Genomic DNA, 24,212 nt, shown 5'->3' with positions numbered 1-24,212 from the left:
TGAAGTAAAATAAAGTTAGGGACAAAAGTTTTGCTCACCTAATTTAAAAGTTTTGAACACAAAACACAGCTTTATTTAAATAAATACAGCAGAAAAATAGGAGAAAAGGAGAAAAAAAAGGGACAGTCTAGAAAGGAAAAAGAAACATTAGCAAGGTTCTTAAATTGGTCCATCTAATCACAGCCTTCAGAAAGGCTAAGTTTCAAATAATTCACAACTCTCACTTTTCAGCTAGAATTATTAAAGCAATAATCATCAAATAATAAAACATAGAAAGGGCCATGGATTGTCTACCTAAAGTATAGAGATCACAGAACTGCCTTAAAATACAAAGAAAATATTTTTATTTGTGTAACAAAGACTCTAAGAAATGATGACACAATCAAGTTTAACAGAATTGATGTCAAGACACGAATAGGTCTGAAAAGGTATAAATGATTAATAACTTTGTTTCATCCAACTTTCCCTCAAATTAGGGGACATCTCTGATACATTCTGACTCAATCCTAAGTGTGATGTATTCAGATGATTCATTCCAAGACGGTTCCCTTCAATTAGTCCTCAGTATCTCTCTTTTTTTTCTTTTTCTTCTTTTTCTCTGGACTCTGAAAATAACAAACCAGAATGCTTTTTAAAGAGCTGTAAATGTATGGGTAATAATAACTTTTCCTATAAAAAGCAAAGTTGATCTATATCCTTTGAAAATAAATTTGGGTTAAAGATTAAAACCTAAAACTATAAGTATCACCTCTATGAAAATCTGTAGCAAATACTCTCTCTCTTTCTCAAAGTAAACCCAGTTTATAGTAAGATTCTAGGTTTGGGAATGGCCTTTTTAATAATATTTTTATTTTTACTGTTCCATCAATGAAAACCATCTTAACTGCCCGCTCATTTCTAATACATAGAGTATAATAAAATACAGAGACCCCACCCATGCCAACAAAGTACTGATAATTAAAAACATACCGCAACTGCTGTGCTGGTACAAGGTTCTTCCTCAGAAAGTGGTTCCTCCTTAATGTGTTTCTTTTTGTCCTTCTTTTTCTTCTTCTTCACAGATGTCTCCTGTTCTTCTACCACTAGTACTCCTTCTCCTTCTTCTTCTTCCTCTTCTTCTTCTGTTGCTGCTGGGGCTTCTTCAACTAAATGGGGTTAAGTATACAGACACAACAATTAACACTGTGTCAGACCTCACTTTCCTGTATCAGTTTTCTCCCATCATTCTGGCTATCCAATAGGGAGCCTGCTTCTCCCTCTGCCTGTGTCTGCCTCTCTCTGTCTCTCATAAATAAATGAATAAATAAAAACTTTTAAAAAATAAAGATTTTATTTATTTATTCATGAGAATACACAGAGAAGAGAGAGAGAGAGGCACAGGGAGAAGCAGGTTCCATGCAGGGAGCCCGACGTGGGACTCGATCCCGGGACTCGATCCCGGGTCTCCAGGATCAGGCCCTGGGCCGAAGGTGGTGCTAAACAGCTGAGCCACCTGGGCTGCCTGTAAGTAAAATCTTTAAAAAAAGAAGAAGACGACGACTCAGTAATAGGTGCATCTCATTAGAAACTCATTCAACAGAAATTTATTTAGCACTTACTAAATAAATGCCAGGCCATATCCTAGCCAACTGGATACAACAGGACATAAAAAGAAATTCCTGTCCTTATGTATCTTTTTTATTAGTAGAGGGGGAAAAAATGATAAAACTACACAATATCTTACACAGTAATCAGTGCTAAGAATAAAAACAAAGCAGGAAGAGGAACACTAAGAACAGTAATGTGTATGGCTACTTGAGAGAGGATAGTCTGACAACACCTGGAAGAGGCAAAGGAGTGAAGGACGCACCTATCCTGAGGAAAAACATTCCAGCCAGAGAGAAGAGTAAATGCTAAGGCTATTCCGGGAGAGAAGCAGAGTTGGAGAGTAACAAGAAATAATGAGGCCAGTGTGGCTGGCGGAGAGTGAGCAAGGAGTAAAAGTAGATCAGTGTTAACGGGAGGTAGCACTGTGGCTGCTACATTAAAAAAAAGCAGTGGTGGGTAGGAAGAATGGTTACATTCTGGAAATATTTTCAATGTAGAATTGAATTGAATTTGTTGCTAGAATAGAACTGGCTGGCTAAGTTGGTACGAGCATATGACTCTTGATCTTGGAATTTTAAGTTGGAGCCCCACATTGACTGTAGAGATTTCTTAAAAATAAAAAAAATTTTTTTTTAAGATCACTTGTTGCCAGAATACATTTGGGTTGTAAGAAAAAGTTAAATGCCACAGCAACCAGAACTGCCATTTAGAAGACAGAAAAATTTGTGGAGGAACAAACAGACTGAGTGTGACAAAAACAGAGGAATATTAGTTTGAAAAGCTTACTGTATATTCAAGTGGAGATACGAATCTGGAGTTGGTTGTTTCAAATGCTATTAATTGGCTTAGGGATCACCTTACTATTCAATAAGTAAATAGAAACACAGGACATAAATAACTTATTTATCTTTCTTTCAGCCAGGTCAGGAATCCACATTTGCTGATAGTATACTTTTGACCACAAAGCTATTTAGAAACAAACAAAAATTTTTTTAAACAAACCAAATATTACTTTAATGCCTGCTTTTCCTGCTAGACTAGCCGGTAGGCATTCAATACAGGTACTACTGGCAAATGGGGTTACTTGCTTACCAACTTTCCAAGATAGCCCAGTCTACCAGAGAGCACCTATTAAATATTATTACTATAATGATAGGGTACTCAATGTTATTACTCTATTCTATACAATAGAAACGACTAATTTAGAAAGCATGAACTTTTTTTCTTGTATCTTAAGCAATGATTCTCAAAGTAATTCCTATGGTAGGAACTAAAATTTGGTACGCTCAGCTTAATATGTGATTCCATATATTCAAAGAAATGCTTCTCTGAGATGCTTGGGTGGCTCTGTCAGTTAAACATCTGCCTTCAGCTCAGGTCATGATCTCGGAGTCCTGGGATCAAGCCCCAGGTTAGGCTCCTGGCTCAGTGGGAGGAGTCTACTTTTCCCTTTCCCACTCCCCATTTATGCTTTCTCATTCTCTGAAATAAAACCTTTAAAAACAAACACACGCCATTACCTTTCTTTTATTTATTTATTCATGAAAGACACGGAGAGTGAGGCAGAGACACAGGTAGAGGGAGAAGCTGGCTGCCCACAGGGAGTCCAATGCAGGACTCAGTCCCAGATCCCGGGATCACGCCCTGAGCCAAAGGCAGATGCTTAACCACTGAGCAACCCAGGTGTCTCACACCATTAACTTTCAATATGGGTAGTTTCACAATAAAGTTTAATGGCATGTATTTCCCCAAGACTTATGAAGTCTGTCTTTCTTAAAGAATAAGAATATAAACAACATTTTAAAACTTCAAGGGCAGCCCCGGTGGCTCAGGGGTATAGCGCCTGCCTTCCGCCCAGGGTGTAATCCTGGAGTCCCAGGATCGAGTCCCAAGTCAGGCTCCCTGCATGGCACCTGCTTCTCCCTCTGCCTGTGTCTCTGTCTCTCTTTCTGTGTCTCTCATGAATTAAATAAATAAAATCTTAAAAAAATAAAATAAAAAAAATAAAACTTCAAACTGACCTTTAATTTTAATCTTGGCTTTTTTGGCCTTCTTTTCGATAATTTCATCTTCTTTATCCACCTGTTCAATCTTGCGTTTTTTAGAACAGGTTGGCAGTGTGGAGTCACCAGAAGGATCATAAGTCTTCACTTCACTGAAAGAATCAAAAAACTATAAAAAATCTCTACAAATACTTGTAACTGAAATAATTCTAAAGAAGTTTAAAGGAAATGCCATTAGATAATACTTACATAAGCATACAATACTATTTCATTTAGTGGCTTTGGGGTAGTTTATGAAAACTAATAGTTTCCAAAAGGTAAAGAGGTTATCAACCATAGTTTCCAAGTAAGTCAATCATACTTCAAGAGAAGTGGTGAGCTAAAATGAGTTTGTTTTTTTTTTTTTAAGATTTTATTTATTTATCCATGAGAGAGAGACAGAGAGAGGCAGAAACACAGGCAGAGGGAGAAGCAGGCTCCAGGCAGGGAGCCCAATGTGGGACTCGATCCCGGGTCCCAGGATCACACCCCAGGCCGAGGGCAGCGCTAAACCACTGAGCCTCCCGGGCTGCCCTAAAATGAGTTCTGATTTAAATCAGTAATCAGTGTGATGACTACGGTATAGAAAAATATTTAATCAGTATGAGGAAAATGGCAAAAATCTCTTTATACCAAATGACTATCCTAGAAAGTAAAAACTGAAGCAACTCAAGTTTCAGAACATAGGGTAATTCAATAAAAAACAAAATACCTAAATCAAGTTAACACAGAATACTTCATCACAAAATCCCCAAAGGCAGAACAAGGGGCTACATATGGATAAAGATTCCCTAAAAGGCTACGCTTGCTTTTGTTCTAATGTGGCAGAAAAGTAAAAACTCAACGTACTAAGTGCCTAAAACAACAAGAAGTAATCTCATAATTAGTGCTTTAAGTGCATGTGTTTAAAGTAACAAGCAGCGACAGCCCAGGTGGCTCAGTGGTTTAGCGCCGCCTTCGGCCCAGGCGTGATCCTGGAGTCCTGGTATGGAGTCCCACGTCGGGGTCTCTGCATGGAGCCTGCTTCTCCCTCTGCCTGTGTCTCTGCCTCCGTGTGTGTCTCTCTCATGAATAAATAAATAAAATCTTAAAAAAAAAAAAGCTACCTGGTCTGCCCGGTTGCTTAATTTTTATACGTTAAAGGCATTTATAATAAAAAACAAAGATCTATACTTATCAACTAAAGACCTCAAGTCAGACTTAAAAAATTACAATAAATATATATATAATATATATATATAGTCATTGTTGAAAACTTGGAAAATTCATAAAACATAAAGTTAATGTCCATAGTGGGAACACTTTTGATTTCCTTCCAGAATAAAGGAAGTAGTTTTTCTAAATATGTACATTTAAATACATATATGAATATTTACAGTAAGATGTTACTCCTTGCCCAGTTTAAAATCTTACTATTAAAATTCTTAAGGAATTATGGGTCCTGAGCGAGAATTTATGGGTTAATGACTATTAAAGAATCCGGAGACATACTGTAAAAGTGCTTCCCAGAAATGGTGTATTACAATCTACTTCCATCACATTACCAGCATTGAACATTACCTCAAATAATAACTAAACTACCAGACCCTAACACATATCTTTTGTTAATTTCATGGTGAGCTCTCAGTATTTTATTATGCCTTTTAGCTACTTTTAGAACTTTCTGTCTTTTAAACAGGTTTCATTGTGGATTAACTATGAATTGATTTTTTTGTTGATAGATGGTATACTATATCGAAACTATGAATAACAAATATTTACTTTCAACATCTGAAAATGAACTAGTTAAATATTCAGGGGGGAAAAAAGCCAAGTGGTGCCTGGCTGGCTTGGCTGAAGGAGCATGTGACTCTTGATTTTTGGGGTTGTGAGGTACCTATAGAGAGATTACTTGAGAGAAAAGCCAAAATATATGCTATATGTGTATTTATTACAATGTAAAAATATATTTATATGATTAATAAAAATTAGAAATATGGAAAACTATAAATAGCAAAGAAAAAATTAGAGACATTGAATTTAAGCAAGCATTTAAGCAAGGGTTAGGCAGAGACACAGGCAGAGGGAGAAGCAGGCTCCCTGCAGGGAGCCTGACGTGGGACTCGATCCTGGGTCTCCAGGATCATGCTCTGGGCGGAAGGCGGCCCTAAACCGCTGAGCCACCTGGGCTGCCCACAAGCAGAAATTTTTAATCCATCCTCCCCCAAATGTACTCACCTTTTATGTTCGTATTTTTCTGTTTTTGCTAATGCTTTTCCTGTTCCACTTATTTTCCTTATCTAAGAAAAGATATCAATTTTTGGTAAATTTAAGGGAAACTTAATAGCAGGAACAAAAAATATTAGACATACTAAAATGTATAATAAAATAAAAACTGCTTAGTAGGTGAAATGAGTAAGTACATAAACTACTTAAAGTTTATGAATTTTTGATAACACTTCTACAATAAACAGGATGTGGTCCTTACCCCTCTATCTTCCAAGGTCCTCAACCTGGCCTCTAATTTGGCTCTGTTCTCAACTCCCATTGCAGAACTGGAATCTTCACCAAAAGCATCGTACCGGATAGCCAAAACAGTTTTGGCAGCCAGCATTCGAGAAATCTAATAGAGAACTTGAAGTTAGAGGCATTTAAAGTATACCCCAAGTTGAGATGTTAAAATCAATAACTGATTCATGAGAAAATAGGAGCATAACATCAACTTTTTCATTCTAGGATTTTTTAAAATCAAGAAATGTAATACAACTCAAGCCACCCATCTTTTTTTAAGATTTTATTCATTAATTCATTCATGGGGTGGGGGGCAGAGATATATGCAGAGGGAGAAGCAGGCTCCAAGGGGATCGATCCTGGGACTCGGGGATCATGCCCTAAGCCAAAGTCAGACGCTGCTGAACCGCTGAGCCACCCAGGCGTCTCTTAAGCCACCTATTTTATGTCTGAATCTCTCTCAATGGCTAACTGGTTATATACAAAACCCCATTCGTTCTGTTGGATGAGATAATCTTGCAGTAGTTCATGTCTAAAATGAGCTCAAAATATCCTAATGTCTTCCTTTAATTTCTACTCAGTGATCTTAGTTCCACACCATGAGATCATCTGGAAAAAGTATAGCCCCTTTTAGATTAATTCACAATGCATCAACCCCTTTCATCAATCTGCTCTGAATTTTATAACATTTCAGGGTTTTGTTTTTGTTTTTTAACATTTCAGTTTCTGTTAATTTATATGCCCTTACCAAAAAGCTTGAAATTGCTTAAGTCTCAGCTCTCCCATCTGTAAAAGATACCCTATATCTCACAGGGCTATTAAAAGAATTCATGTGGGGATCCCTCAGTGGCTCAGTGGTTTGGTGCCTGCCTTTGGCCCCGGGGTGTGATTCTGGAGTCCTGGGATCGAGTCCCACCATCGGGTCTCTGTGTGGAGTCTGCTTCTCTCTCTGCTGGTGTCTCTGCCTCTCTCTCTCTCTCTCTCTCTCATGAATAAAATCTTTAAAATAAGTAAGAGGATTCATGTAAGTCCTACTAAGTGTTGAGCACAGTGTATGGTTATTATTTTATAATTCATAAATCATGCTAAATTGATTTCCTGCCAGAAAACTTCTGATTCATTCCCCATTCATCAACACATAGATTCTAGAAAACTCCTAACACAGCAAAAGAAAATGGCTTTAATAAGATCAGTAATACTTCAATATTTAAAAAAAAAATTTTTTTTTAAAAAGTAAGCTCTACACCCAATATGGGGCTGGGAACTTGCAACCTTGTAATCAAGAATTGCACGCTCTGCTTACTGAGTCAGCCAGGTGCCCCCAATAACACTATGTTATTTTCTTTCATTACACAAAAGTGCTTTTATAGCTCAAGAAATCATCATTCTCTAATGAAAAAGAAGCAGTAGAAAAATTTACTCCATCCTATAGCGTAGGGAGGAAATGAGTTATCTGGAGGGGAGAAAAGAAAGAAAAAATGACCGGTCTCAGGAGAAATACATCTCACCTTTCCTTTGTGTTTGGGACTTGTCTGGCCTACAAGTGAAGCATGATAAATGAGACCATACTTTGGGGTATCTCGTCTAGACTTGAGGGCTCTGAAGAGTGCCTTTTCTGCTCCAAGAATTTGAACTGTAGAAGCTGCATGTTTGGCCAAATTCAAAAGAGAACCTTCAAAAGAAAAGAAGTAGTTACAAGGATTGCAATTCCAAGTATTTTAAAAGTTCCCTGTGTTAAACACAAGACATATAGTCTAACTATTATAGCCACCAGAGTAAATAAAAATCTGATACAATACAGATTCTATAGTCTGGGACTCCCTAGAAAGCCTCAGCATTTGTGATTCAACCATGTAGCACTATAAGCAGAGGCTTATAATGAATGCTTATGCTAAACTGAAGGTTAAGCCTATTAGTTCAATTTTACTTACTTGCCAGAGAGACAGTATTAACTACTCTACATGCTATTAGCATACCAGCAGGATTTTAGACATCAAGTATTCTACTTTAGATATGAAAAAAAAACATAAGAATGAACAGACACTCACAGGACAGACATCTCAGCAGAAAAACTATATGATAACTTTCTCACACTTTATCTGTTGTTTACAGTATGAAGGAGGAGATATGCTTCTAAGTACACTGATCAGGTATAAAAAAGTTGCTGTTTTATTAGATTTACTGTACAGAAAAAAAAATTTACTGTACAGATTTTGTCAGAACAGACCCCCAATATTAATGCTCAACCACTAGATATGTATTTAAAATTGAACACACACTTCTGTTAATCCCTGCATCTCTTACCACAAAAGTTTGGTTAAGCCTACGAAAATATGGATGCAACAAAACCAACCAGATAATCCCAATTTTGCAGCTGAGGGTATTTGGATGGCATATCTATCTGTATAATGATGTAGTTATAGGTAGGTGCTATTCTAGTTTAGACACTTTGATGTAGATGATACATTAAAATATTCTATGATGGAGTGTAACAATGGCTCCAACAATAGTACTTTACTCTATTTGCAAATATTCAATTATACAGTATTTTTTGTAACATACCTTCTTTGTAACATCACCATATATACATCTGAAGTTTCATTATAAATTCATTAAAAAGATTTTGCATGTCAAATATATTAAAATTAGCATATTCAGTAGTGAACCAGATTCTCAAACAAGGGTATGTATCACCTGTTGTGAGAACTATTTAATCTGATGAGGGTTTTTTTCGAGGGTGAAGGGCAGAGGGAAAGACCATTTTAAGCAGGCTCCATGCCCAGAGCAGAGCCCAGTGACAGGCTCAATCTTAACAACCATGAGATCATGACCTGAGCCAAAATTAAGAATCAGACGCTTAACCAACTGAGCCACCCAGGCACCCCTATTCTGGTAAGTTTCTAGTAGTGGAAACATTAACTGATTTCATTCTCCTGCATTCATCTGATTATTCTCATTAATGGTAAAAAAAAACTTCTGACAACGGACCACAAGTGTCTCAGAAGAGGTAGTGACTAAAGATGCCTTCATTATCCAAAAGGAAATCAGGCATACACATTAGAATCATCATTGAACACTAACTTGGTCCTTAGTTCTCAGCTATAACCAACTACTTCTATTTATTACCTAAAATTTCTAATGAATATAATTTGAAATTGAAAAAAAAACCCTAAGTAGAAAACAATCTACTCTAAATATCCCTGTTTATAAGTTACATTAAAATCATCACCTGCATGAGCAATGAGCCGTGCTCCCACTAATTCCCCAACCATGACTGTAACATTCGGTGCAATGGCCATCATTCGATTTTGTAGATATTCATAGAGCTGAGTTCTATATTCTGAAATTTCAATTACCTAGTATAAGAAACAAAATGAACACATCATAAATTACTTGTGTAAAAATCATATAAAAACCACATGTCTTTACACACTGCAGCCCTAAACTATCATAGGTCAGCCATGTAATCCCGGAACAATGAACCATTCTTTATCTCAGTTTCCCATTTTAATGTATTTTATGAGATAATAAATGTAAAACAACCCAATACACTGCCTAAAAATGCTAGTCAATATTACTGTTATTTTTTAAATCTCCAAGGCTAGACACTGGTCATCCTCTTTGTGATTCTTTTTTGTGCATATAATTTTAAAATATTTTGTTTTTAAGCATCTCTACACGAATTGTGGGCTAGAACTTACAACCCCAAGGTCAAGAGTGACATGCTCTACGGACTGAGCCAGCCCTCCTCTTTGTGATTCTTGTTTAGCTATCTCCAAATGAGGAAAAAAGAACACTCCAGGCTATAAACATAAAGGCTAGAAATAAGTAACTTTCTTTATTTGTCTTAATGAATTTAGAATTCATTATCCAGACAATGCTAACAATACAAATAAATTAGATGGTATTTTTCAACCTACTTCAGTATGTATTTCCCCTTTGAAATATATAAATCAAGATGGCATCAGATGAGGTAGTGACTGAACACCTTCATATTTATCAGGTGAGTAAGCTTAAAAATCATCATTGCCATCAGAAAATTACTACATAACCAGTCCCACCAAAAGTAATTTCTCCATGTGTATAGTTTACCTGAGTGCAGAGATGCAGAATGTTGCAAATATCCTCTTCTGAAACCTCTGTTCCCATGGAGATCTCTGCAGCTGCTTTGACTTCTGCTTCAACTTCCTCTGGCAGTAATTCAGAAAGTTTGGCTGAGGCATAATTCTTCCTATCGCCTATGGAATGTTTGCAGAGGATGAGGGAGAATCACTCTTCAACAAATCATTAAAATCCAAATAGTCAAAAAAGAAAAAAAAAAGTAGAGAGAAGCCAATGAAAAGGATGCCTAACAAAACAAAAAGCTAACAAGTTTGACTTACTAATTTCCCTTATGTAAGGCCTGATTTTTAGAGATTAAAATCTCTCCCTACCATCTCCCTCCAAAAAAGATATAAAATAGAATTAAAAACAAAATACTCCATAAAATAGGACTAATGATATTATAACAGGCAATTTGTAGCTAAGATTTTACTAAAGCCTGTGCCACTAATTCTTGGGGGTGGTAATACGGTAATGTAGTATGACCCTGGGAAGTCCCATAATATTAACAATGCTTAAGTTGTTCTGCTAATATTACTGTACTACTGGCATAGGATACAACACTAACAGTACCGGACAGCACTATTTTTAGTAGCATATTCCAGGTCCAGTTGCCCGTATTAATGGTAAACTTACTATGGGATACATTTCACCTTAAGAAGCCATTTTAAGAAAAACCAAATCAGAGAACCATGTTCTCTGTTGTACAGGCCATTGAAATCAAAGTCCAAGTTAACTGTTTCTAACAGACACTAATACAGCTACACACCCAAAATACATGTTAAGTTCTAAGAAACTCTGAGAAGCTTAAGGAAAAAAATTACTAAAAAAAAAGAAAAAAACAATTCCTATAACTCATGTTGTGGGATTAAAAAAAATTGTTATTTTCAATGCTTTAAAAGATTAAGTTAAAAAAATAAAAAATTAAGTTACTCACCGACTTTCTGTAAACACTTGCAGTATGTCAGGTTATCTGAAATAATTTTTCCTAATTCAGGGAAATGCCAGCCATACCATTCTCTACACCGCATAATGTAGTTGTTTAGCTCTTTGTCTAAGTCATCTAACAAGGCTGCAGTAGATTAAAATGAAAAACAAAAAACAAAACTTAAAAGGGCTTTAAAAAAACTATAAAATATACATAAAATCTACCATTTTAACCATTTTCAATCGTAGGTTTCGGTGCAACAATCACCCACTACCCATTTCCAGAACTCTTTCATTATCCCAAGGGAAAAGTCTGTAAGTACTAAACAATAACACCATATCCCCACCATCCCCCCATCTCCTAGTAATATCTTTTACTTGTGGCCTTTATGAATTTGCCTGTTCTAGGTACCTCATAAGTAGAATCACTCAACAGTTGTCTTTTTTGCGTGGCTTATTTCTCAGCATTTTTTCAAAATTCATCCATTTTGTAACATGCATCAGAATTTCATTCCTTTTTAAGGTCTAAAGATAATAATTATTATGTGTATATACCCTACTTTGTTTACCCATTCATCTGTTTGTGGGTATGTGGATTATTTCTATCTTTTGGCTACTGCAAATAATGCTGCTACAAACACAGATGTGTATGTATTTGTGTGTACCTGCTTTCAATTCTTTGGAGTATATACCCAGAAATGCAATTACCATTTAAAGGAATTTTTAAAATTGGAAACTGTTAAGAGTTGATTCACTTAATAATATGGAAGAATGACCTATTATAAAGCCAAGTTAAAAAAAAAAGGAGTGGCTTCCCTTTTCTATTCTGCAATTTCCAGCTTATTTACTTCACCACTGAAAATTCTAGGGGCACCTGGGTGGCTCAGTGGGTTAAGCGTCTGTCTGCCTTCAGTTCAGGTCATGATCTCAGGTCCTGGGATCAAGCCCCACATCAGGCTCCCTGGGATCAAGCCCCACATCAGGCTGACCCTGCTCAGTAGGGAGCCTGCATCTCCCTCTCCCTCAGCTCCTACCCCCCCTTCATGCCTCTCAAATAAATAAAATCGTAAAATGAACAAATAAAAAACCCACGAATCTCCTTTTCTTCCTCACTGATAAAATCGTAAAAGATAGTTTTAGCAGCAAGAAAAAGTCATGATGAATAGACAGATCAGACCTTACATGTACTATACTTACAAATTGCCTGAACAATCATGGTGTCCACTTTATCAGCACTAAATTTCAATCTATATCGGGACAAGCTGGATATAAGAGGGGAAAATAAGAAGTTATTGATAGCATCTATGAAACTAATTCACATCTTAAGATACTTTTTAAAACCCAAGTCCCTCTCCTTGGAGCTGTATTTTAATTTTCCCAATATAGGAAACCATTTGAACAAGAATATGCAAAATCAGGAAATACACATTTAAAAAGAAAATACACAGGTCCTGCTATACCCTTTATGTCTGAAACATGAATTTGTCAAACAGGATAATGCTGTTTAGTACAAATCATTTGGTTCATATATTATTTTTACAATGCTTTATATCAGCAGGTAAATAAAACAGAAAGCCATGAAGGAACAGTATTATACGTAACTTTTTCTTAATCTTGGCACTGTTAACAATGTAGGCCTGATAATTCTTTGTTGTAGGGGCATAGGGCCTATTCTGTGCATTGTGGATATTCAGCAATATTCCTGGCCTCTATCCATTATGTTAGTAGAGACATGACCCCACTTGTATCAATTAAAAATGTTTTTAGATGTTGCCCAAATATCCTCTAAGGAATATTTAATTGTCAATGATTAAGGAACCACTACTGTTATACAATGTCAATCACAAACTTGGATCTTAACTCAGTTTAGCAGTTCCTGCACTCTTAAAAATGCTCGTTACAAAGTTATTCTTGACTTTCATGCATTCTGCTCATCTTTGTAACTCAGCAGCTTTAACCCTTTCACTGATTTATGTTATTTTTTTGTACAAAAGTACAAACCTCTGTTTATTCCTTTAATCTAAATTTAACCATCCTTTTTTTTTCTTAAAGATTTTACTTACTTATTCATGAAAGATGCAGAGAGAGAGTCAGAGACACCGGCAGAGGGAGGATAAACAGGCTCCATGCAGGGAGCCCACTATGAGACTTGGTCCCAGAACTCTGGGATCACACCCTGAGCCAAAGGCAGAGGCTCAACTGCTGAGCCAGGCGTCCCATAATGTATCCTTTTTAACTGTATTAATAATATAAAGGGCTATTTTTGATAGTGCTCTGGTATAAAGTTACATAGGTTTTGAGTAGTCTACTTTTAATCTTTCTCAATGAAAAACCCTGTTATTTTAGTGCAATTTCATAGAATGCCAAGCTTTTCAGAACACATTATAGTACAGAGAAATGCCTATTCTTTGGTTAAACATGATAAGTGAGTGAGCTTCTCTTTGCATTATAAAGAGTCAGTAAAGGGGATCCCTGGGTGGCTCAGTGGTTTAATGCCCGCCTTTGGCCCAGGGCGTGATCCTGGAGTCCCGGGATCGAGTCCCACGACAGGCTCCCGGCATGGAGCCTGCTTCTTCCTCTTGTGTCTCTGCCTCTCTTTCTCTATGTCTATCACGAATAAATAAATAAATCTTAAATAAATAAATAAAAATAGTCAGTAAAAATCAACGTAAAACAAACATTATAGATACAGAGGGAGACAATAGCAGATGAAAAAATTGGGGGAGATGAAAAGATGGAAGGACAGCAAATGATTCAGCAGAGATCAGAGGGGGGGAAAAAGGCCCAAGAATTGTGGGACTCAACAAAAAATAAGAGAATGCCTATGATGAGGACTGCCTGGATTCCAATCCAGGCTTTATCACTAAGCAGGTGAATGGACTTTGGGCATCATATTCATTATAAAATGAGGATATTACTACTTTCCTCATAAGATTATTGTAAGAATTAAATTAGTAATTGTAGTATGTTTAAAGTACAGTGCAATACAACTGCTTATTAAACAGCAATAAACTGACTTTATTTTCCAGTAAATCTCACCTGTGTGCCAATCCAAGACACATAGCTGCCATTTCACGTGGTTCTACCCCAGGGATTAATCCGTCCATCTGGGAACGGATTCCTCTCATAAGTTCATTAACAACAGGACTATGGATACAACTGAGATTCAGCTTTTCCTGTGAGAACGAGAATATCTGTATTAATGAAATAAAGTTTTCCTAAAACCATTATTCTTAAAAAAATTTTATTTATCTATTCATGAGACACACAGAGAGAAGGCTGAGACACAGGCAGAGGGAGAAGCAGACTCCCTGCAGGGGCCCGATGTGGGACTTGATCACAGAACCCAGGGATCATGCCCTGAGCCAAAGGCAGATGACGCTCAACCGCTGAGACACCCAGGTGGCCCTCCTAAAACCATTTACATATTAAAATAGCAGATTTAAGTATTTCTCATTTTAAAAAAATTGTATTTCCCATTATTTCACATTTTTCTAATGTTTGTAGGAAGAATACTAAATGCAGATTCTTTTTGATAAACACAGAACAGTACTGTAAATGTACCTTCTCTTATGATTTTTCCTTTTTAAATAGGCTCCATGACTGCGTAAAACCCAACATGGGGCTTGAACTCATGACCCGGAGAGCAAGATCTGAGTAAATATCAAGAGTCAGAGGCTAAAGTGACTGGGCCACCCAGGTGCCTGATTTTCTTTCTCTTTTTTTTAAAAAAGACTTATTTTGAAGTAACCTCTATACTCAATGTGGGGCTCAAACTCACAACCCCTGAGATCAAGAGTCACACATTCCACCTATTGAGCCAGCTAGGCACTCCTGATTTTCCTAGTAACATTCTTTTCTCTAACTTATTTTAAGTTAGAGATGTAGTAAGTTAAGATTGTAATATCTAATACACATACAAATACAGGTTAACTATTTGTTATGGTAAGACTTCTAGTCAATAGTAGGCTTTCAGTAAAGTTTTTGAGGAATCAAAAAGTTATACACAGAAATTTTTTTTTAAAGAAACCATTTTTTTTAAAAAAAGACTTTATTTATTCATAGAGACAGAGAGAGACAGAGACACAGGCAGAGGGAGAAGCATGCACCATGCAGAGAGCATGACGTGGGACTCGATCCAGGGTCTCCAGGATCGAGTCCATGCTGCAGGCAGTACCAAACCGCTGCGCCACAGGGGCTGCCCTAAACAGAATTTTTAAAAATGATTTCATTTATTTATTTGAAAGAGTGTGTGGGGCAGGAGAAACAGGGTGAGGGACAAGCAGACTCCTGACGGAGCCTGACACAGGGTTCAATCTCACAACAGAAGCTGAAACCAAGGGATACCTGGGTGGCTCAGCGGTTGAGTATCTGCCTTTAGCCCAGGGCATGATCCTGAAGACTTGGGATTGAGTCCCACATCGGGCTCCCTGCATGGAGCCTGCTTTTCCCTCTGCCTGTGTCTCTGCCTCTCTCTCTCTCTCTCTCATGAATAAATAAATTAAGAAAAAAAAAATCATCAGCTCTTTAATTCTGTTGCTAGAAAAAGAAATGTGACTAAACAAAAACATAGCAGGATATCCATACTGTTAACATAACTCTGGTGGCAAGGTCAAAACGAATTTTTACCATTTTTGGGGACATTAGTATTTTCTACAATGAACAGGTATTACTTGTATGTCTTAGCCCTGATAATCATATTGGAAATCAATTATTCTGTAGCCTAGGGGAAAACATCAAGTATGAGAACTTACAACAAACAACTCCATACAAAGGCTAGGCTTTGTAGTCACCAATGCTATAATGGTGAGTTCTGATTGGCAGGCATGAAAAATATTTACCTTTATGACCCCTCCTAGTTTAGCATCAGCTACAGCCAGGGGCTCATGGGCTTCTTTTACTATTTTCTTCAGAACTTTCTTCAGCTGTTTATTGATTTTGCCTTCCATCAGAGCTGTAAATGCTTTTTAGAAAAGGGAAAACAAAAGAGTTAACTCTCAGGTTTTTAATTTTAAGAACTTCATATGTCATTTAAGCTTAAAAAATAAAGCAAAATAAACACTTCCTTCCAAAAAGTCTGAATTTAACATTACTTCTAAAATGAAATGATGAATGTAAAAAACACTGAAAGAGTTACACATTTCACAATCTCATCTGATCTTCCCACCCTCACTTCAGCTCTAGAACTAGGTGTTAAAGCTGATACAGCATTCCTTTCGTTTTATAAAATAAAATTTACTCTTGAACCAGAGAGAACTAGAACCATAAAATGTTAGAAACAATCTATTTTAGAGTGACAAACAGATCCAGTCTCCAATGTCACTGTAGACCGACTGGCCTGATGTTCTGTGAAATAACCTAAAATCCTGTCAACACTGGAAAAAAGCAGTGTATTCACTTGGGAGGGTCGTGGAGGCCTTGGCTAATTCCAAATCCAGGTATGTTATCAGGACTCTGCTTGTAAACCTTCAGTGATGGAGAACTCACTCCCAAAAAAGGCAGCCTATTCAATTTGAGATTGCTTTTCTTTTTGGCAGATTCTAAATCTCATGCTTTATAACTCTCACCCTTCCTAGGCCTAGACTTAGGATCTTCTGGACTCACATGGACTAATACCTCATCTGATATCTGTCAGGGTTTTGTCTAAATTTAAAGTATGCCTGCCAGGGATGCCTGGGTGGCACAGTGATTTGAGTGTCTGCCTTTGGTTCAGGTCATGACACCGGAGTCCTGGGATCGAATCCTACATCAGGTTGCCCCCAGGGAACCTGCTTCTCCCTGTGCCTATGTCTTTGACTCTTTCAACCTCTGATAAATAAAATCTTTAAAAAAAAAAAAAAGTACGCCTGCCAGGAAGGGAGTTGGCCACAATTTCTAAGGCCAGACAATTTATGCTTAATCAGCCAGGTACCTTCTCTTTCCTCCTGACCACATCTCAATCCATTTGAGTTACAAATCCATTTCATCTGTTATCTGGGAAGATGAAAGGTAATGACAAAAATCATATGGCTACCACATAGCTCTTACACCACACTCTAAGAAGCTGAGACTCAAGCTATTTTGTTAGGTTATAACCTTTTACACACTGTATAACACTGACTCCGCACAATCTACCTTTCAAGTAGAGTTATATATACTCTTCCAAGTTTTTAATCTTTGGTGATTAAAAAATTTTATTCAACTTCTAGCTTCTAGTTCTTAGTCTTCCATATCATCTATTTTAACCTAGTGTTTTCCTTTTTAAAAAAAAATTTAGGATACCTGGGTAGCTCAGCAGTTGAACCTCTGCCTTGGGCTCAAGGCTTGATCCTGTAGTACCGGGACTGAGTCCCACATCGGGCTCCCTGCATGGAACCTGCTTCTCCCTCTGCCTATGTCTCTGCCTCTCTATGTCTCTCATGAATAAATAAATAAAATCTTAAAAAAAAATTCTTGTGGAGTGCCTGGGTGGCTCCATTAAGTATCTGCTTTCTGCTCAGGTCATGATCTCAGGGTCCTAGGATCAAGACTCCCTCTCTCTCTCTGTCCTTCCCCACACTCCGGCTCCTATGCGTTCTCTCATTCTCTCTCAAATAAGTAAAAATGTTAAAAAAAAAAAAAACCAAAGGGAAACCTGGGTGGCTCAGTGGTTGAGCGTCTGCCTTTGGCTCAGGGTGTGATCCTGGGGTCCTGGGATGGAGTCCCACATCAGGTTCCCAGCAGGGAGCCTGCTTTTCCCTCTGCCTAGGTCTCTTTCTCTGTCTCTCGTGAATAAACAAAGCAAAACAAAACACGAAGATTTCTTGTTAAGCAAAAACTTCTACTTATTTTAGATTTAACATTTACCTTCCCTTTATTATTAAAAACCTGTTCATTACTCTTTATAATAGGAATTTTTAAAAGATGACAGAAATGGTGACAAGGTTAAGGGGGGAAACTGAATCTTTTCTCTACTTCACCAGCCACTTTTCAGCATCCCCTAATAATCTTCCCACTTCATTCAAATGTAGGCTGCTACCAAACTGTTCTGTAGTGTTTGGAAGATTTGCAATTTGAAAATTAGAATGTAAAAATAAAGCTTTCCATAGAAATGGTATATATGAACTTCTAGGACCAATATAAATTCTTTTCTAAAAAATACTTATTTTGGAGAAAGAGGGAGAACATGTGCCTGTCGGGGGTGGGGGCAGGATAGGGAGAGGAAGAGAGTCTTTTTTTTCTTTTGAATGAGGAAGAGTCTTAAGCAAATTCTGTGCTGACGCCAGGCTCAATCTCCTGACCTAAGCCAAAACCAAGAGATGGGTACTTAACCAACTAACTATGCCACCCAAGTGCCTTTAAATTCCTTTAAAAAAAATTCAACTTGGGATGCCTGTGTGGTTCAGCAGTTTAGCAACGCCTTCAGCCCAGAGCCTGGTCCTAGAAACCCGGGATCGAGTCCCATGTCGGGCCCCTTGCATGGAGCCTGCTTCTCCTCTGCCTGAGTCTCTGCCTCGGTCTCTCATAAATAAATAAATAAACAAACATACAAACAAATAAAATTCTCACCTAGTATGGCATTTTGCCCATTTACCTAACCTTATTTTAAGGAATACCAAGAGCTCAGGAGGAAAAGGAGATATACCCCTCAACCCTCAGTTTTCCTATCTGTAGTGATTAAAACATCTACTCCAAAGGATTGTTTCAAGCATTTAAAACAATTTTGAAATGATGAGCATCTGACAACCACTACACGATAAACATATTAGCTATTAACAGTAAAAACCGGCTTTATTTTAGGTAAAAGTTAGATCTATCCATTTAATAATAAAGACTGGTCAAAAATATCTCAAAGAAAGATTAGAGAGGTAATAAATATGCAAAAAGGAATTCAAAGAAGCCACTTGGGATGAGGGCTGCTGCACATTACAACTCCAGCAGGAGCAGTTCAAATCACAGCCTATGTGAATAATGCCCTGCAGAGTTGGAGAGCAGCAAACACAATCTCACTTGGGGTCTTAACAAAACTACCCATATAATTTTAAAGCTGTGATGAACCATCTTTTCAAAAATTCTCCAGGCAGGAGTGCCTGGCTGGCTCAGTTGAAGAGCATGTGACTTTTTTTTTTTTTTAAGATTTTATTTATTCATTCATGACAGACAGTGAGAGAGAGAGAGAGAGAGAGAGAGGCAGAGACACAGGCAGAGAGAGAAGCAGGCTCCATGCAGGGAGCCCAACGTGGGACTCAATCCCGGGACTCCAGGATCATGCCCTGGGCGGAAGGCAGGCGCTCAAATGCTGCTGAGCCACCCAGGGATCCCAGCATGTGACTCTATCTTGGGACCAGGACTTCAAGCTCCAAGTTGGATGTAGAGAGTACTTAAACAAAAACAGGGGGGTCCCTGGGTGGCTTAGCGGTTGACTGCCTGCCTCCAGCGCAGGGTGTGATCCTGGAGACCCGGGATCCCACGTCGGACTCCCTGCGTGAAGCCTGCTTCTCCCTCTGCCTGTGTCTCTGCCTCTCTGTGTCTCTCATGAATAAATAAATAAAAATATTAAAAAAAACATCCAGGCAAAAATTATATTTGTGCTTTAGTGGCCCTATGAGGCTTTAATTACTGACTTACTGATGAAACAGTCCTAGAACTATTTTTAAAAATTAAAAAATTTGGAGCACCTGAGTAGCTCAGTCGGTTAAGCATCTGCCTTTAACTTGGGTCATGATCCTGAGGATCCTCGGACGAGCCCTGCATTGGGCTCCCTCCTCGGTGGGAGTCTGCTTTTCTCTCTCCCTCTGCCCCTCCCCTCACTCATATGCTCCTTGTCTCAAATAAACAAATGAAATAAAATTTAAAAATTGACCCCATTTTTAGGTATTCCTCCAGCTACCCTTCTGCCAGTGTTAGGGTAGCTCATTAATATTCAAGCATGTTGGGACACCTGGGTGGCTCAGGTGAGCATCTGCCTTCTGCTCAGGGCATGATCCGATCAAGTCCCAATCGGGCTGTCTCCAAGGAATCTGCTTTTCCCTCTGCCTATCTCTGCCTCCCTGTGTCTCTCATGAATAAATGAATAAAATCTTAAAATATATATACACACACATATATACATATTCTAGCATGTTTAGATAGATTCCTAATTTAGTAAGAGAATTATACCTCTCTCTTGGAGCTGATGAACAAAATTATTTTTGTCTGTGAAATTCTTGCCTAATTATATGCCATATTCTTCCTTATGGTCCTACATTTTCAAATTATACCACCAAGCAGTTAGCTGATTTGATATACGGAACTTAAATGATTGAAAAATCTATGAGCTGAATTTATCTAGTATTTCTGTTTTCCCTAACATTAAAAAAATATCTTGAGGGCAGCCCTGGTGGCCCAGCGCTCCTCCCTATGCCCCCCGCCCCCATCTCTGTCATGAAATGAATAAATAAAATCTTAAAAAAAAAAAATTTTGAGACCAACTGCCTACTAAAGCCAAGCCTAGTTAATAAGCCCTATTGCTTTGTCTATTCTCCCATCATGAGGACTAGCTGAAGGATAGGGGTCATCCATTCTTCATGCCCCCTTCATATTTAACTCAAGCCTCTGTAGTTTCTGCATTAAAAACAAAAAATCAAACAAAAAAACCCACACATACAAAAATCTATTAGTTTCCTAAAACTTTTAATATTGTGGTCTTTTGAACTAAAAACGTATACCCATGGAGAGCTGCTTTATTATTATTTCAGTTGTGAATCCTAGCTATTCTCAATTTTACCCTGGATTAAAATTATCAGAGAGCTGTGTACTTGACTACATTACCTTGGTCCCTTGTAGAACAGCTTTTACTGAATTGTGCTTCAGCATTATGCTGTTGGTTTCCACAGGGAGATCAATTTAACCACTTCTCACCTCTCATCACATGTGGGGGGAAACAAGCCCTATGGTAAAAAAAGCTAACTCAATGTTGTCTCAGTGGTAGTGACGAATTTGAGTTAGATCACTTAAATTCAATTCCAAAAGAATGCATCATTGACAACATTGAATAAGGTTAACTCAGGCAACTGAAGCAAATAATCTTTTGATATGAATAATAAATTGAAAAGATTAAACACAAAACCAAAACAGCTAGTCTTTCACTTTACCTGCTAATGCTTCTGCTGTATCCTGAAATTTCTCAAAATGTTTTAGCTTTACTCTAGAAGGAAAAAAAGAAAAGTTATGAGGGCATATTGATTGTGCAAAAGCCATATTATTTAGGAAACAGGTTTGGATTGTTTCCAAAGCACACACCAATAAAATAAAGCTTCCCCATCACTGGGTATCAGGGTGCCAAGTTAGAGAAATTATTCTTAACACAACCAGTTTCTCTAAATGTTATGGCTTCAACATAACCTCTTGCTGTTTAAAGCTGGACACAGATTTTTTACTATACAGAAGAGACCTTAGGAAAGGTATTGAGTCCCTCTTGAGTCAGGAATCTGACAACAAGGATTTGTCCATCTAATACAAATGCTATTAAGAAATAGCTTAAAATCAGGATGCCTGGTGGCTCAGCGGCTGAGCATCTGTCTTCGGCTAAGGGTGTGATCCCGGGGGTCTGGGATCAAGTCCCACATCGGGCTCCCTGTGAGAAGCCTGCTTCTCCCTCTGCCTGTGTGTCTCTGCCTCTCTCTGTGTATCTCTCATGAATAAATAAAATCTTAAAAAAAAAAAAAACTTATCATCAAATCTGATTTGTTACCCTTATTTTACACCTCCTTCTCCCCATTAAAGGTATGTGCAAAGCAACATTTTATATTGAAACAAATATATATGATTAATTCATAGCTCATTGTTGTCTCAGTGGTAGTGACGAATATTTGAGTTAGATCATTTATATTCAGTTCCAACAAGAATACATCATTGACAACAATGAATCAGGGTAACTCAGCCAATTGAAGCATACAGCCCTTGATAAAGAAAAACCAGTCTTCTATTTTGTCTAAAGTAGTATTGTTTTAAGGCCAGTTTTCTTACTTGCCAGGGAATAAAACCCTGGTGGATCCCTTAAATACACTTAACAAGGCAAAGATGGTAGGAAAAGCAGTAATTTCATCTTACTCTGCCTCACCCCCCACCCCCACCCTTCTGAAGTGGCATTTGCTCATCTCTCCCTAGGCTGCCATAAATGCACATATATATAAGAACGCTGCAAAAATGGGAGCACATTATACATATCATTCTGAAGCATGGTTTTCTCAGTATGCCACTGACCTCTCCCCAAGTCAGTAAGAGATCTATAGATATACTACAATTTATTCACAATTCCACTACTTGGGGCCCCTGGCTAGCTTAGTGAGTAGAACATGTGACTCTTGATCTTAGGGGTCATGAGTTCAAGCCCTACATTGGGTATAGTGATTACTTAAAACAACAGGGGCACCTGGATGGCCCACTACGTTATGCATCTGACCCGACTTCGGCTCACATCATGATCTCAAGAGCCCTGGGATCAGGCCCCATGTCAGACTGTTCACCATAGTCTGCTTGTCCTTCTCCCTCTGCTCCTCCCTCCATTTACTCTCTAAAATAAATAAAATCTTAAAAACACCACGACCAAAAACAAACACCAACTAAACATTAACTGCTAAATTTTTTGTTTCAAGGTGGCTTACATTTTATTTGCTTTCTCTGGAGTTTCAAATTCTTTCCACAAACTATCAACCTCTTGAAGTTTCTTCTCATTCAAAACCTGTAACAAATATTTAAATAATTTTATTTAAGTGGCATAGCTTAGGCATACATTTAACTACACACTTCAAGTACAATTGCATATGTAAAATGAGAGTGGTGGAAGCTATTTTTGTCATTGAGATAACAAATCAGTTTTCTGACCATACAGTTTTGGTCAAATTAGTAGCTCAAGAAGTCCATTTAATAACTGGATGGATTTTTTTTTTAAAGATTTTATTTATTGGGCAGCCCCGGTGGCTCAGCGGTTTAGCGCTGCCTTCAGCCCAGGGTCTAATCCTGGAGATCCGGATGGAGTCCCACATCAGGCTCCCTGCATGGAGTCTGCTTCTCCCTCTGCCTATGTCTCTGCCTTTCCTCTCTCTCTGTCTCTCATGAATAAATAAAATAAAATCCTTAAAAAAAAAAAAAAGATTTTATTTTTTTTTTATGAGAGAGAGAGAGAGAGAGAGGCAGAGATACAGGCAGAGAGAGAAGTAGGCTCCATGCAAGGAGCCAGCCCAATGTGGGACTCGATCCGGGGACTCTAGGATCACGCCTTGAGCCAAAGGCAGACGCAACGAGCCACTGGGGCGTCCCTGGATGGAATTAAGTTGAAGTCTTTGTTGAAAACTTCCTACTTTGAAGGAGATACTAACCCCTTCACAAAGCATGTATTTATTAAACATCAAAAGACTTTATTTGCCTATTTTCGAGAATAAGGAATAAATTATTTACTGATACAATTATCCTAAGGTGGATGTATTATGGATTTCTCTAAAACTAAGATACCATCAATTTTAAGACATATCCTGTTAAAACTTATCATGCAAAGAAAAAAGGGGGGGGGGCTCTTTAAATCCATGAAACAGTCCACATTTAGGTAATATATATTCTTTGAGGCTTTTTGACAATCTTAACATTTTATTTATGCATACTTTTAGGAATCACACTATACCATTTAGCATAACATGGACTCAATTCTAGGTCTTAACAACCTAGAATTGCATTGTATGAATATACCATCATTTTATGCCCTTATAGACGTTTAGGGTTTTTCTACCCTAAACATCTTTCCTTATTCTCCTTCAAAATCAGATGTGTATGTATATATGTTATATTTCTATAGGACATAACTTACTGGAAGTAGGGTTAATTGATCACATAGGAAATGCATTACTTTACACTTGAGAGAAGCTAACAAATTGCCTTCAAGAGAGCCTGTTAGTTTTACCTAAATAGTCAATAAAACTTATTTCCCTATACTTTCATCAATACTCAGTGTAGCAGGTCAAGTGCCCAAGTATAACATAGGGTAGAATCAAGCCTAAAATGTATTTCCCCCATTTTTAACATCCTTGAACTTGAGATGCCTTACAATTGATGGGAAGTTTAATTAACGTGTAA

The 24,212-nt window shown here is 37.7% G+C and overlaps 1 protein-coding gene and 4 non-coding genes across 6 annotated transcripts in view; all 5 read right to left on the bottom strand.

Moving 5' to 3' along the window:
- Nucleotides 1-321: 321 nt before the first annotated feature.
- NOP58 (NOP58 ribonucleoprotein) overlaps nucleotides 322-24,212 on the bottom strand; it is a 30,337-nt gene continuing 6,446 nt past the window's right edge. The window contains exons 1-15 of one of the 2 annotated variants that reach the window (XM_041737667.1): nucleotides 22,751-22,829; nucleotides 21,239-21,291; nucleotides 20,916-21,034; nucleotides 15,989-16,110; nucleotides 14,187-14,323; nucleotides 12,345-12,409; nucleotides 11,158-11,292; nucleotides 10,212-10,357; nucleotides 9,349-9,475; nucleotides 7,628-7,791; nucleotides 6,097-6,231; nucleotides 5,847-5,908; nucleotides 3,609-3,742; nucleotides 970-1,145; nucleotides 322-605 (exon numbers count right to left, since the gene is read on the bottom strand). In XM_041737667.1, coding sequence (XP_041593601.1) covers nucleotides 555-605; nucleotides 970-1,145; nucleotides 3,609-3,742; nucleotides 5,847-5,908; nucleotides 6,097-6,231; nucleotides 7,628-7,791; nucleotides 9,349-9,475; nucleotides 10,212-10,357; nucleotides 11,158-11,292; nucleotides 12,345-12,409; nucleotides 14,187-14,323; nucleotides 15,989-16,096 — 1,440 coding nt within the window. In that variant the 5' untranslated portion in view covers nucleotides 16,097-16,110; nucleotides 20,916-21,034; nucleotides 21,239-21,291; nucleotides 22,751-22,829 and the 3' untranslated portion in view covers nucleotides 322-554. Of the gene's footprint in view, nucleotides 606-969; nucleotides 1,146-3,608; nucleotides 3,743-5,846; nucleotides 5,909-6,096; nucleotides 6,232-7,627; nucleotides 7,792-9,348; nucleotides 9,476-10,211; nucleotides 10,358-11,157; nucleotides 11,293-12,344; nucleotides 12,410-14,186; nucleotides 14,324-15,988; nucleotides 16,111-20,915; nucleotides 21,035-21,238; nucleotides 21,292-22,750; nucleotides 22,830-24,212 lie in introns of those variants that run through there. The other variant, XM_041737666.1, reaches the window with a different exon arrangement.
- Nucleotides 9,113-9,196, bottom strand: LOC121480870. Its single transcript, XR_005985131.1, has one exon. It is a non-coding gene; the product is annotated as a small nucleolar RNA SNORD11 (small nucleolar RNA).
- LOC121480872 lies at nucleotides 10,076-10,154 on the bottom strand. The gene has a single exon (XR_005985132.1). It is a non-coding gene; the product is annotated as a small nucleolar RNA SNORD11B (small nucleolar RNA).
- Nucleotides 21,054-21,139, bottom strand: LOC121480867. Its single transcript, XR_005985129.1, has one exon. It is a non-coding gene; the product is annotated as a small nucleolar RNA SNORD70 (small nucleolar RNA).
- On the bottom strand, nucleotides 21,924-22,012 carry LOC121480866. Its single transcript, XR_005985128.1, has one exon. It is a non-coding gene; the product is annotated as a small nucleolar RNA SNORD70 (small nucleolar RNA).

This window comes from Vulpes lagopus, chromosome 22 (genome assembly GCF_018345385.1).
Source record: "Vulpes lagopus strain Blue_001 chromosome 22, ASM1834538v1, whole genome shotgun sequence".
Taxonomy (NCBI): domain Eukaryota; kingdom Metazoa; phylum Chordata; class Mammalia; order Carnivora; family Canidae; genus Vulpes; species Vulpes lagopus.
Note: the sequence above shows the minus strand (reverse complement) of the source record. Positions and strands in the feature narration are given on the sequence as shown.